The sequence below is a fragment of the Benincasa hispida genome, chromosome 9 (genome assembly GCF_009727055.1).
Source record: "Benincasa hispida cultivar B227 chromosome 9, ASM972705v1, whole genome shotgun sequence".
Lineage (NCBI taxonomy): Eukaryota > Viridiplantae > Streptophyta > Magnoliopsida > Cucurbitales > Cucurbitaceae > Benincasa > Benincasa hispida.
Genome location: NC_052357.1, coordinates 13,876,028 through 13,888,315, shown reverse-complemented (window position 1 = coordinate 13,888,315; position 12,288 = coordinate 13,876,028). Strand labels below are relative to the sequence as shown.

The window sequence follows — 12,288 nt, the reverse complement described above, 5'->3', positions numbered from 1 at the left end:
CATGAAATATCTAGAAGACATCGATCTTCAAAAGTAGACACGGGCTTACCAAATAGAACGAAGATATGACAATATAACTTCCAACAGTGCACAGTGTTTCAATTCATTAACTAAAGAGTATCAGTTATTACCCAAAGTATGTTTGATTGAACATATTAGAGGAATGCTCCAATTGTAGTTTTATGAATGGAGGAATTACGAGGATCTCGAATGACATTGCACTCTGACTATTGTGAAACTTGATTGGCAAGTGAGGCTAATAAGGTAGACGATATCGAGTTGAGCCTAATGATTGTTATAGGGTCCACGTGCGAGATAATCGATTGGATGGTATTGTGAATCTTCACATAAAGGAATGCACGTGTAAGGAATTTGACTCACTTGGTATCCTGTGTTTTCATGCAATTGTGGCCGTTAAGGAATGAAACATACCCATCCAGAGTCTTCGCAGTCGATTTTATACGATGGACCCTCTAATGATTGCGTATGCAGAGCCTATAAATCCACTCAGGCACATATCTGAATGAAGAGACCTCCTGGATATGTAAAAAAGACTATCCTTCCTCCAAAGTTTGTGGCATAAGTCGAGCGGCAGAGAGTGAGAAGAATACCATCCAGAGGAGAATTTTGCAAACAAATAAATTGTGGTAGGTGTGGGAATTATGGACATAATAGAAAAAACTATAGCGAATCGCTCACAACTGTGCGATGTACTGAAAATGGCAGAACTAACTCAAATGTTTGTCGAGGTTGATTGTCTAAATATAGACCCAATTGACACTTTAATTATCTCAATGTACTCACTCTGTATGTCTTGATCTCTTAGAATGTCACTCATGCTCTTGTTATGTATACTCTTACAATGTCACTCATGCTTATGCATAGACTCATGAACTGACTCATGTTTTATGTATAGACTCTTAGAATGTCACTCATGTTTATGTACAGACTCCTATGAATACCATCAGAATGTAAGTCTCGCTCTCTTTCAAAATCTTTCTCTCTCAATGTATCGCTCTCTCTATAAATGTTGCTCTCCCTGAAAGTCGCGCATTTTAAAAATATATATAGTCAAAATAAGTAACAGATTCCAATGAAGTTTTATATACATAAAAAATACATGTTTTACATACATAAAAAAATATATTTTTTTATACACATAAAAAATACGGAGTGTTCACCCACAACTAACACGCTAACTACATCCTATATTCACTCATTCTCTCCTGAGTGATTATAGAAGGATCAACACCAGTCACCAAAATGTTGTAGTAATTTTACAGCAAAGATGCCACAATCAAATGACCCGTGTTGTATGTTGTCATTGATAGGTTGGGTGATTTTCCAACGGGATGTGGATAGGTTCGGCTTTGAACGTTTCACGTCACAATAGTGAAGTAGGGATGGTACTGTGACAGTTGATGGCGCCAACCAAGTCCCTAGCTTCGTCATTGGTGTGTATGATAGAAGTGGATCGAACACGAATATATGGCCTCTTGTCCATTGCAAGGACCATCCAGTGCTCACTAATGTTCATTGCCGTATACACGAAATCCACATTTGCCCATTTGATATCGAATTTACTAGTGATGTAGTCCTTGTACATGTCTCCATCCTTCCATACTAGGGCATCCTTCAGTCTCTACTTATTCTTTATCCATTTAAATACCCTGCTACAAGCATTAAGGTGACCCTGAAAAATAAAATAAGAAGTTAAGTAACGAAATATATCATAGTAAAATGACTCTGCACAACAAAATATATCAAAGTTTACCGTTACTCTAATTGGCAAGATGGTGAACTTGTGCATGCACATGTCAGGTCAGTTATAAAACTTTTCTTTCATAAAATGAAATAAAATATTTGTGGTCTGCACAAAAAATTACTATGTCAGTCAAAATACAAGATATCCAATTGTAAAAGAGTCAAGACTAGGAAACTTATATCACATTCAACCCATGAACTCGGTTCAATCAATTCCTTGAAAAATTACTTCGATAGTGGCTCAAAGGAATTCTCTTGAACCTCGTTATCTGTATTTCCATTAGTGATCCAACTCATCATTTCTTTAAAGATAGTAAGTGAAATGTCATATCTAGGTTGTACCCGACAATCGCTCTGAATAGTGACTAGGCACACCCGGAAGATGATACTTAACCTTTTGACTTTCAGACAGAAGGTGTACCCTAGTCATCTCTTATTATTTTCTTCTTTAGTTGAGTTGGAGGTGTATATTTATCAACACCTTTTCTCTTACAACTAGTTCTTCAAAATTTCTACATAAACAGATAATAAAAATTACTCATCAAGAAATATTAAAAAAATATATTCAAATCACAAAATATTAAAAAAAAAAAGAAAGATTACCGATCAATAAATTACTCACTGATGTAACTCCTTGCGTTGTCGTAACAACATTAGAAGTGTCGGCCTCTGTATGTGACATAGTGAGTAAGTCAAACGTGTCAGCCTCTGGATGTGGGATGTTAGAGGGTGAGGCAGACACGTCAGGTTGTGTATGTGGGATGTCGGTCTCTATAGTTAGACATCGATGGGTAATGATGTGGTATCAGGCTCTAGATAGGGTATGGGATTAGGTGTAGTGGTGGTATTTGGAGGCTCTAGAGGGGGATGGGAGTATGAGAGGCAGTCGCATCAGTTGTATCGAGATCAATAGGTGGGATGAGCGACAATTTGGCATCATCACCTGTATGGATGGGTGACCTTGTCATCTCCTCAATCACCATGGAACTCTTTAATTAGTAAACATAAAATGATGAGTTCACAAATATGTAAAAACTAAATATGAAGCAACAATAGTAAATGTAAACCTTGCACATAGATCATAAAAGTGACTGGATGGCCGATAATTGTGCTTTCATGTCTGTCATATTTTCCTCGATCTTTGATACACAACTATCTAAACTTGATATACGACTATCGAACCTCAATAATAAGCTATCAATGCTCAGTAGGTACGAATAAACAGAATCGTTGGGATTGCCTCTCTCCCTGCAGCTAGCACACTCAGGACACTCCTCATCCGTAGATCACTCTCTATGGGAGTCTGCAGAATGGTCATCAGGTGGGTTTAACTCATCCTCATCGCGTACGTCCCCCACCACATCATGGAACATATCATCACTAGGTGTGTATGTCCTTCCCTCCACCCTTCCACATTCAAAATCCTTGTGCTCGACATGCTCATGTTCATCATTGTTACCTCCAAGATGATCATCACAGTCGTTTTTAGAACTGCTTCCACTACTCGACCTACTGTCACTTTCAGCACTATCATCATTGGAACCTAGATTGAATATAGGTTGTCTGTCCACTAGGGTATCCCAAAACTCCTTCTCAGCGTCGGTCATGACAAGACCCTCTTTAACCTTAGTCTGCATTAACATCCCAGTAAAATGGTTACTATCAATTTAACAACCAAATAAACATATTATGCATAAAATACACTTACATTGTTAGACTCGAATATATCTCTCTTGAGTACTTTGAAGGACACTGAGTGGGAGCATGACAATCGTAATATACGAGGTAAAGCCACCTTGCTCCTTTGCTCAACAATGTTCCCAACTATCGATGCTACTAGGATCTCGTACGTCCATATCTAAATAAGATTTAACATATATTAAGAACAATAATAATGTTAAATCAAACAACACCATTATTATGTTAAGAAAATTTACCTGGAACGCTTATGGAAATCCACACAAAGAGTACTTCATGACATAATTTTTATTTTCTTTCACCTTCGTCTTGTATAAACTAATCTTATCATTCAACGCAGTCTTTAGAGCATCGAATGTCCTCTCCCAAATAATGGTACCCCAATCTAGACTATTATAATACTTTATGTTCTGAACATCCTTAAATTGTTTAAGTTCCACTGCACTTTTCTGTTTGTTCTTTCCCATCATTACAACCTCCATGTAGTACACTAGGGTGATCTTCACAACATCCTCATCATTTTCGAACTCCAACTCCTTGTATCTTTCTTATAGTAGACTGAAATGTAATGTGTCCTTTGTCACTCGATTACCAAAATACTTGATTGCAATTTCATATGAGGACTCCTCATTATGATCAACTCGCGTTGGGGATTGCCACAAACCAGTCATCAATAAAAAAATTATCCTTCGAAAACCTGACGACCTTTTTGCCAACAGAGAATCTCATTGAGTCAGTTCTCGTGCTCTTCACTTCTCTCAATAATATATGGTGGATAATTGGGATGTTGAATACCATGTCAATGTCTACAAATCGCCTAAAAACTGTTCTCTTGAACATCTCTAACTGTCATGGGGTAAGCTTCTCCTTCACAGTCTTGTTCGCATTAGCAATGTGGGCCAAACTCGTTATTTGACTGGGTAATCACTCAACTACAGATATTCTGAAACATGTTGACATCTTAAATCACTTCTGCATGAAATAAAGATTCAATCAGTAATTCCTTCAGAAAAAAAATTATAAACACAACATTCTATTTAAGTCTCGCTAGAACCACTCTCACTAGACATTGTCTCGTTAGTGTCGCTCTCTCTAGTATCGCTCTCTCTAGTGTCGCTTTCTCTGGTATCGCTCTCTCTCTGGTGTCACTTTCTCTGGTATCGCTCTCTCTGGTGTTGTTCTCTCTAGTATCGTTCTTTCTAGTATCATTCTGGCCCATTTCACTCTCACTTATCTCGCTCACATTCTCTCTTTTTACTCGTCTTCAACCTCAGAACACATCGAAAACTAAAAAAACAAACAAAAAAACCATAAGTTCACAGTATTTCTAAACCCCAAATTGATCCATCCTTTCTAATGTCGCTCTCTCTAGCATCGCTCTCGCCGATTTCACTCTCACTTATCTCGTTCATATTCTCTCTTTTTACTCGTCTTCAACCTCAGAACACATCGAAAACCAAAAGAAAAAAAAAATCATAGGCTCATAGTATTTGTAAACCCTAGAATGACCCACCCTTTCCCCATTACCGATTAGTTTAGGACATAATCGGACTTACCGATCAGATTCGATTTTTCGGTGGAAGTGGAAGATTTTGCAAGCCCAAATGATGGATTTCAAACACAACGAGACCGTTCGGAACTTATGAGCGATACGAAGCCGTTACCTTTGAAAAGTTTTTAGTTTTGGTTGGTTTTCAGTAAAAGGGTAAGAAGAAAAAGAAGTAAGGGCATTTACATAATCTGGTATGGTGATGATGTCAGCAGAGGGTCATTGACATTTTGGGCCTAAAAAATGGGTCATCTGTACAAATTTTCCTAATAGATTTTGTTATATTTACAATTTTTTTAAAATGTCATGATACACTTAATTATTATCCTTAAACCCTTCCGCATAGAGAAAAAAAGAAACAACTTTATTTATTTATTATTAATTAATACAAGGAAAATTGTATTGGGTAGCAAATTAAATTTAGGGTTTAGTAATTATTACTTAAACTTTTCAAACTTTGAAAATATGGCAAATATGCAATCAATAAATAATTTTTTGGTTTAGTAATTATGAATTTCTAATTATTTTTTATTACATAAATCCCTAAATAATTAATTTATAGAGAGAAAAGTGGCAATTGACAATCAGCGGCCGGACGTCTAGTGGTCGACGAAGGGTAGGGTAAGCGGAGGTTAGCAACAAATGGTGCGGAATTAGTGAAAGAGAGATGTTAGGGGAAAGAAAGATAGATAGAGAAAGAGAAAATCGGCGATAGACAACCGAAGATCGCTGACCGAACGTGCAGCGATCGACGGAGGTAAGCGTCAGGGAGGTGGCGGTGGTTGGCGACATATCGTGTGGAGTTGAAGAGAGATGTTGGGGGAGGGGAGAGGGGTCTACTGCTTTCGAAGAAGAGGAAGTTCAAGTTTTTTTTTTTTTTTAAAAAAATCTAAGTGTATCATTTTAATTCAACTGTGTTTGTGCATTTTTTTTAATACTTTCATTATTAAATTGTGAGTTGGACTTATTTTTTGCTTTTTTACAAAATTAAAAGATTTAGACTACAAGCTTAATATTATAAACTTATTTTGCCCATATTGCAACGAGCCCTTGATACAACCAACCTATGACTTCTTTTAATTAATACTATAATCAGTCATAATGGTAACCCCAAACAATAACCCCTATTTTACATGTTCATCCCAAATAACGGGGAAAAAATCTAAATTGAATAGAACGAACCACTAATCCAAATGCCTACGAAAAGTATAAATTATTTGAATTCACAGTGACCCGATCAAGCATTTGCGAAAACTGGATCCGCCATTTCTTCTTCTTCTTCTTCATCTTCATCTTCATCGTCCAGCGCACTGTGGAGAAACCCTTCCTCTGTTCTTCAACTTGACATTTTTACAGGAAGCTTCAGCTTGGGTCGATTTGTCGTCATTTTTTCCTTTGCGAACCAGATTGATGTCTTGTAGAAGAATTCCCTGACATGGGAAGCTTTTGCTGCAATCGAATTTCACAGCCACTTCTGAAGCGCTTGTGCCTCTGATATTCTGGTACATTACATTACTCACTTGTACTGCGTCTGCCTGTAATGTGTTTGATAAAATGCTTAGGACAAAAATTTTGTATATATTGAAACTTTTGATTTGTCCTGAATTCGGTTTTTGAAGTGTTTACCTGTTGTGTGCATGGTTCTTTCTGGTCACAGTAGTTTTGATCTATGATTATTGGGTTGGTCACATTGTCCATCACAATATTCTGGAATATTATGTTTTGTGCATACCCTTTTCCTCCCTGTAGACCAATGTTGGGTTAGAACTAAAGAAATATTTGATGAAGTAATTTAAGTCAAATCAGAACATTAAATCTAGCTGTTAGGTTGTGTGTTTCTAAAAGGGAAATGCTGAAATTTTCTTTTGGTTGGTAAAACTTCCACATTGGGCTCTCTGCTTTTACTCTTCTAGTTTTAGGTCTTGAACTTTTATGAATAGTCATAAATTTGTAAAAGCTTTCATAAATCTTAAGTTCTCAGTTTTGGTATTTAATATCAAACCCGTTTCATTTGATTTCAAATGTAAGACGAAAGCAATTTTTGCTCAAATTTTGTAGACCAAAATTGAACCTGGAAGTTAAGAAACCAACAAAACAAGACTTATACTAAATAATTTTCCAAATTTTTGTAAACAATGGAAGAGAAAAAGATGGAATGAAACCTTTCTCTTCTCCAAACTGTCAAAAAACTCGAAATATGCCATGCCAATTCTTTAAGTATAAAGAAAATTAAAGAAAGAATGACAAGGCATGGCCCATTGGATTTTTTGCTGTTTATCTTGCTTTTGAGCAGAAGCTTCCATTATATATTAATTTTACCGGTCCACTAAGTTTGAAAACTTTTCAATACTTTTTTTTTGTTCTTGATATTTGTGAGCAATTTGGTCAGTTTGTGTACACCTCAACGACACACCTATCTACCCTACAACATTTGGTCCCAAGAAAATTCATAGGATATTAGCTTGTTGATCACCATGAATTGTATCCATTCTCTCCATTTTCTTTTATTTTTATAAATTATACCCTATGATTATTATTGACAACTAGGCTAATCTATTGTGGATTTTTCAATGTCAAATTCTTAGCTGACTGGCAGGGGAGAAAACAGACCAAACTTCCCCCTTCCCTCCTGAAGGTCATTGACTTGTGAAAAAAATGTTAATTGTTTGGTAGGTTTGAAAAGCACATGATACCTAAACTTCTACAGGTATTTAGTTGGTCAAAAAGTAGAGGATTAAGTAATGTGCAGGTCAAGTTCTGGTGTCAAAATCAGCAGGCACAAACACTGTTGCTTTTGCATCCAGTAAACTTCTTTCATTTTCTGATTTTTGAGTCTTAACAAAGTGAAATACCTTCAATTTTCAAGTCAAAACAAGTGATCTTTACTGTTCTAAACAAGTTTTCTTTGAGCTACACGGAAAATTTAGAGCAATCCTTTTACCTGCCAAGTTTTAATTCTCACTCCATTTGATGTTCCTGAAAACTTTGCTGTATCAACCACCACATTAGAAACCTCCGCTTCTGATTTTCCAGCTCCCAAGCTTCCAATACTGCAAAATAAATCAGGAAAAGAAAAAACACACACACAATCAATAATACGAACCCCATTGAATGAAATTAGCTAAGTTTTGGAGCTTTGTTGTTGGTACCTGATTCCATGACCTGGTCCACAAGTGATGCCCTTTGCTCGGACATTTTTCGACCCACTTACGATCGAAATGCAGTCATCACCTCCAAAAGAATACCATAGACATATTTCAGAACTATCATAAAATTAAAAAACAAGTTCTCGTTTTAGTTATATATAGTGTATTTATTTGAAGGTTTGGGAATAGGAATACCAGTCATTATAAGACAGTTTTTTATGACAATTGATTGGGTGCCTGTGACATGGATGCCATCAGTGTTGGGGCTGTTTCCTGGTGCATATATCCAGAGATTTAGAGCTTTGACATTGTTGCATTTCTGAAAAGAAAGATGCATCCTTTGTGCATTTCTGAACCTTATCCCTTCCACCCTTAGATTGGTACATTCATAGAATGTAACAGCCTGAATAGAGAGAGAGATTAATTTCAAAGTTAATGAAAGTATGAGGAAACAAAAACTAAATTTTGAGTCCATTTGAAACGAATTTCTAAATACTTTAAAACATTTTTGTTTTAAACACTTGAAAATCATTTCAAATAAGCCCTTGATATTTGATAGGATCTCTTGAAACTATTTTGGAGATGATTTTTTCTTTTTTTTCAGAACTAAAATGATCATGTAAAACAACTAATTTCTTAAAAGTGTTTTTTCTGTTTCTTTTATGATGTATTTTAGCAAAATGACCTATTTAAAGATGTTCTTATTTCTCTCAAAGTTTCAAAACCACATAATCCTGTTTAATGATTTCAATAGATACAATAATAATATTAATTTCTTTAGTTAAACTTTATCCATTTAATTTTTAAACAAGTTAATCCCAACCCAATTACCCAATTTGGCAATGGTAAATGATTAATAACTTTTACTCATATGGATATGAAAATGAACTTACTGTTGGAGCTTCCTTGCAAGGCTGAAAAAACAAGAAAAAGGGGAAAAGAAATCATTTAATACACAAAATAAGTTATGATTATATTAATAAAAAAATGAATTGAATTAAAAATTTTAACTCACCAGAGTTTTATTGACTTTGCATGAATTTGACCACCATTTTCTTCCATTTCCATTAATGATGCCTTTACCTTCCACTCTAAAATTTGATATATTTTGAAAAATAATCCAATGCCTTCTGTCTTTCTCATAATCTGATATATGTGGGGATGCCTTTATTGTCCCTTCGATCTTCCATGTTGGAAAAAAAGAATAGAATTAAATAAAAATTATAAGGAAATTTTTACCAATAAAAAAAATGTCAAAGCATTTACAGAAATAGAAAAAAAAAAAAAAAAAAAAAAAAAAAACTATAGACACAACATCCTCTATTAAAGAAAATTGAAATTTTATTATTGAGTAAATAGTTTTTCTTATTTTTTGATTTTTGAAATTTTTTCTTAAATTATTAGAGAAAATAATATTATTATAATTGAACTCAGCATAGTATTGTCAAAGAAATAACATATTATTGATTTTCAATAATTAAAATAAATTCTTGAGTTATATATAAAAGAAAATATCTACATTTTATGTCGATGTTAACTTTTTTTTTTTTTTTTTTGGTTGAGAAAAGATGTTTAACTTTTCATTTTAAAATATAGGAATTTGCATAACTATACCATTTCCAATAAATGTTCACCAAAGTATCTCACTTTCCAAAATAATTGCAATAATATACGAACGAAAATACGCATGAACCCCTTGACATACCGTAACAAAATGGAGAAGCAATGGGATGAGTTTTTCTTTTTCCTTTTTTCTTCTTAAATCTTATTTCTAGAGGAGATAAAAAGCCACCTTTTTTAAAAATGAACAAACTTTAAATAAAAATTACTCAATCATGTATTAGATAACATGAGATTTCATCTCAAAACCATTTTGACAATAAGAAGAATGATCCATCTATTCCTGAAGATAGTGCCTCTTTGAGTTTACTTTTCTGAGATCAGATATATTTTTTAGACCAAATGTCTATTTGGACTTGATAAGCACTGATACCATACTAGATAACATATGGTTCTCGAAACAAATTGGAATGGGAGAGTTTTTAAATGTAGATTCCTCAACACCCTCGAATCCTATAAGCTCCCTACATCCTAAATTTTAAGTAATAATTTTTTTTTTTTTTTTTTTTAACGTTATTAAAATGTGAAAGGAGAGACATCCTTAAACCACTAAACAACAAGAAAAGTGAAAAAGGGGAAGAAAAAAACAAATAAAAAATGGAAGAGTTGAAAAATGTAACGTTGTGAAGAAGAGGAAATGAAAACCGTTAACTAAATGAAATAAATACAAAAGGAATTTATGACGACTTATTACTAATAAAAGATTGCAATTTATATAAATTTACCATATGGAAAAAAATATTTCCTCCACAACAACTACTTTTTAGACCATAGAAATATGAGTGAAACAGAATTATTATTTATTTAATGCAATATACATAATTTGATCAATTCAAATAACCCACGTAAGAAAGTAAAATAGAACTTTCTACCTACCATAGTAAAAAGATTAAAAAAATATATATTTTTTTTAGTAAAACATTCATATTTTAAATCATACTTTTTTCAATTAAACTTACAAAATCAATACACGTCACTAGACAACATAATCCAAATCAAGTCTATCAATATTTATTCAATAATAATAATATCTTTTTTAATAAAATGGTTAAAAAATCTAAAAATAATATAATTGAGTTTAGTTTGCAACAGTTTGGTCATTATACTTTTGATTAAGATTAAATGTCTCATTTGGTAATAATTTGATCGTTATACTTATGAGTGTGTATATATATTAACGGTTATAATCTATACGTTACAAAATTATTACAAAGTCATAACAAAATATAAAATAAGCTTTTGTCCAAAAATGAAAAATGTGTTTTTTTTATTGAATATTTAAAAAATATAGTGAGATGATTTTGTAAAACATATACCTTAAATAGAAGAGGAGAGTTACAAGGACCAGAGAAGGTGATTGGCTTAAGATGATAAATTCTGTCACATGGAACCAAAAAAATGGCATTTGTAGAAGAACAAGCGTCCTTCCAAGCTTCTTTAAACGCCTGAAATAATTAAAACACAAAACATTTCAGCTCCCAAACTCATTATTTCACAATTATAGTGCTATATTCTATAAAAATAAAATAAAAAACCCACCTCGCTATCGTCTTCTCCGTCACCCATTGCTCCATAATCATCGACGTTGAATATTTCGGACGACGCTACAGGCGACGGTGCCATCTTCTCTAACCTCGTCCTCAACATGCTTGAGAATTCAGAGGAGTACTCGTAATAATGTTGATCATGATCTTCTTTGTCACCACTGCTAATTGACGGCGGAGGATCAATGTCAGCATACGAGCCAGAACATGTTGAGAAAAACTCGGAGATGGCCATGGTAATTAGAAAGGAAAGAAGAAGAAGACAACAACGATGACTGAATAATTGGCAGCACATCATATCGTGCAGTTATAAAAGGGGAAAGGAGTTTGAGGGGGGGGGGGGGGGGGGGGGGGGAAGGGAAGAAAGTAGGGAAAGTTTTGATGGAATTGTGGGTGACCAACTGAATCAAATCAAAAACATGAAATGTACTTTAAGATTTGTGGGGTTCTTTATAGGAAATGAATGGAAGTTTGCTTGGAAATTTTTAAAGAGAGAGGATTTTTTTTTTTTTTTTTTTTTCTTTTTTCTTTTTGGCTGCAAAAACATGAGTGTGAGAGTTTTGGATTGAAAAGCAAGAGATTGAGATGCAAGAATGAGTTGGCCGGTAGCCGACTTTTGGGTTATTATTTTCTTTTTTTCACTCGAAAATCAAATTTTAATTTTAATCTCAATGGTTTATGTATAATTTGTTTGGGGTAATTTATTTTAAATTAAGTATTAATGCATGGATTTGCATGGATAAACCCTATTTGTTAATTAAATTTAGCTATACTTTGTTGAATAATTTCGCTACAACTATAGCCAAAACTATATCTTAAACGCAAAAATATGGTTATGTTTATTTTAGGGTTTTTTTTTTTTTTTAAACGTTATCATCTAGAATTAATTTGTCATCATGAACATGTACAATTTATTAATAATTGATATATGCTTCTGAATCGAAAGTTCAAATTCTCAAATATTAGT

The 12,288-nt window shown here is 33.7% G+C and overlaps 1 protein-coding gene across 1 annotated transcript; it reads right to left on the bottom strand.

Annotated features, from left to right (window-relative positions):
- Nucleotides 1-5,962: 5,962 nt before the first annotated feature.
- On the bottom strand, nt 5,963-11,641 carry LOC120086635 (polygalacturonase QRT2-like). Its single transcript, XM_039043375.1, has 9 exons — nt 11,317-11,641; nt 11,094-11,222; nt 9,173-9,340; nt 9,051-9,071; nt 8,353-8,560; nt 8,161-8,242; nt 7,953-8,061; nt 6,638-6,754; nt 5,963-6,546 (listed from the first exon to the last, which is right to left on the bottom strand). Exons 1-9 carry the CDS (start codon nt 11,617-11,619, stop codon nt 6,307-6,309), a joined length of 1,377 nt encoding a protein of 458 aa, XP_038899303.1. The 5' UTR covers nt 11,620-11,641; the 3' UTR covers nt 5,963-6,306.
- Nucleotides 11,642-12,288: the final 647 nt, after the last annotated feature.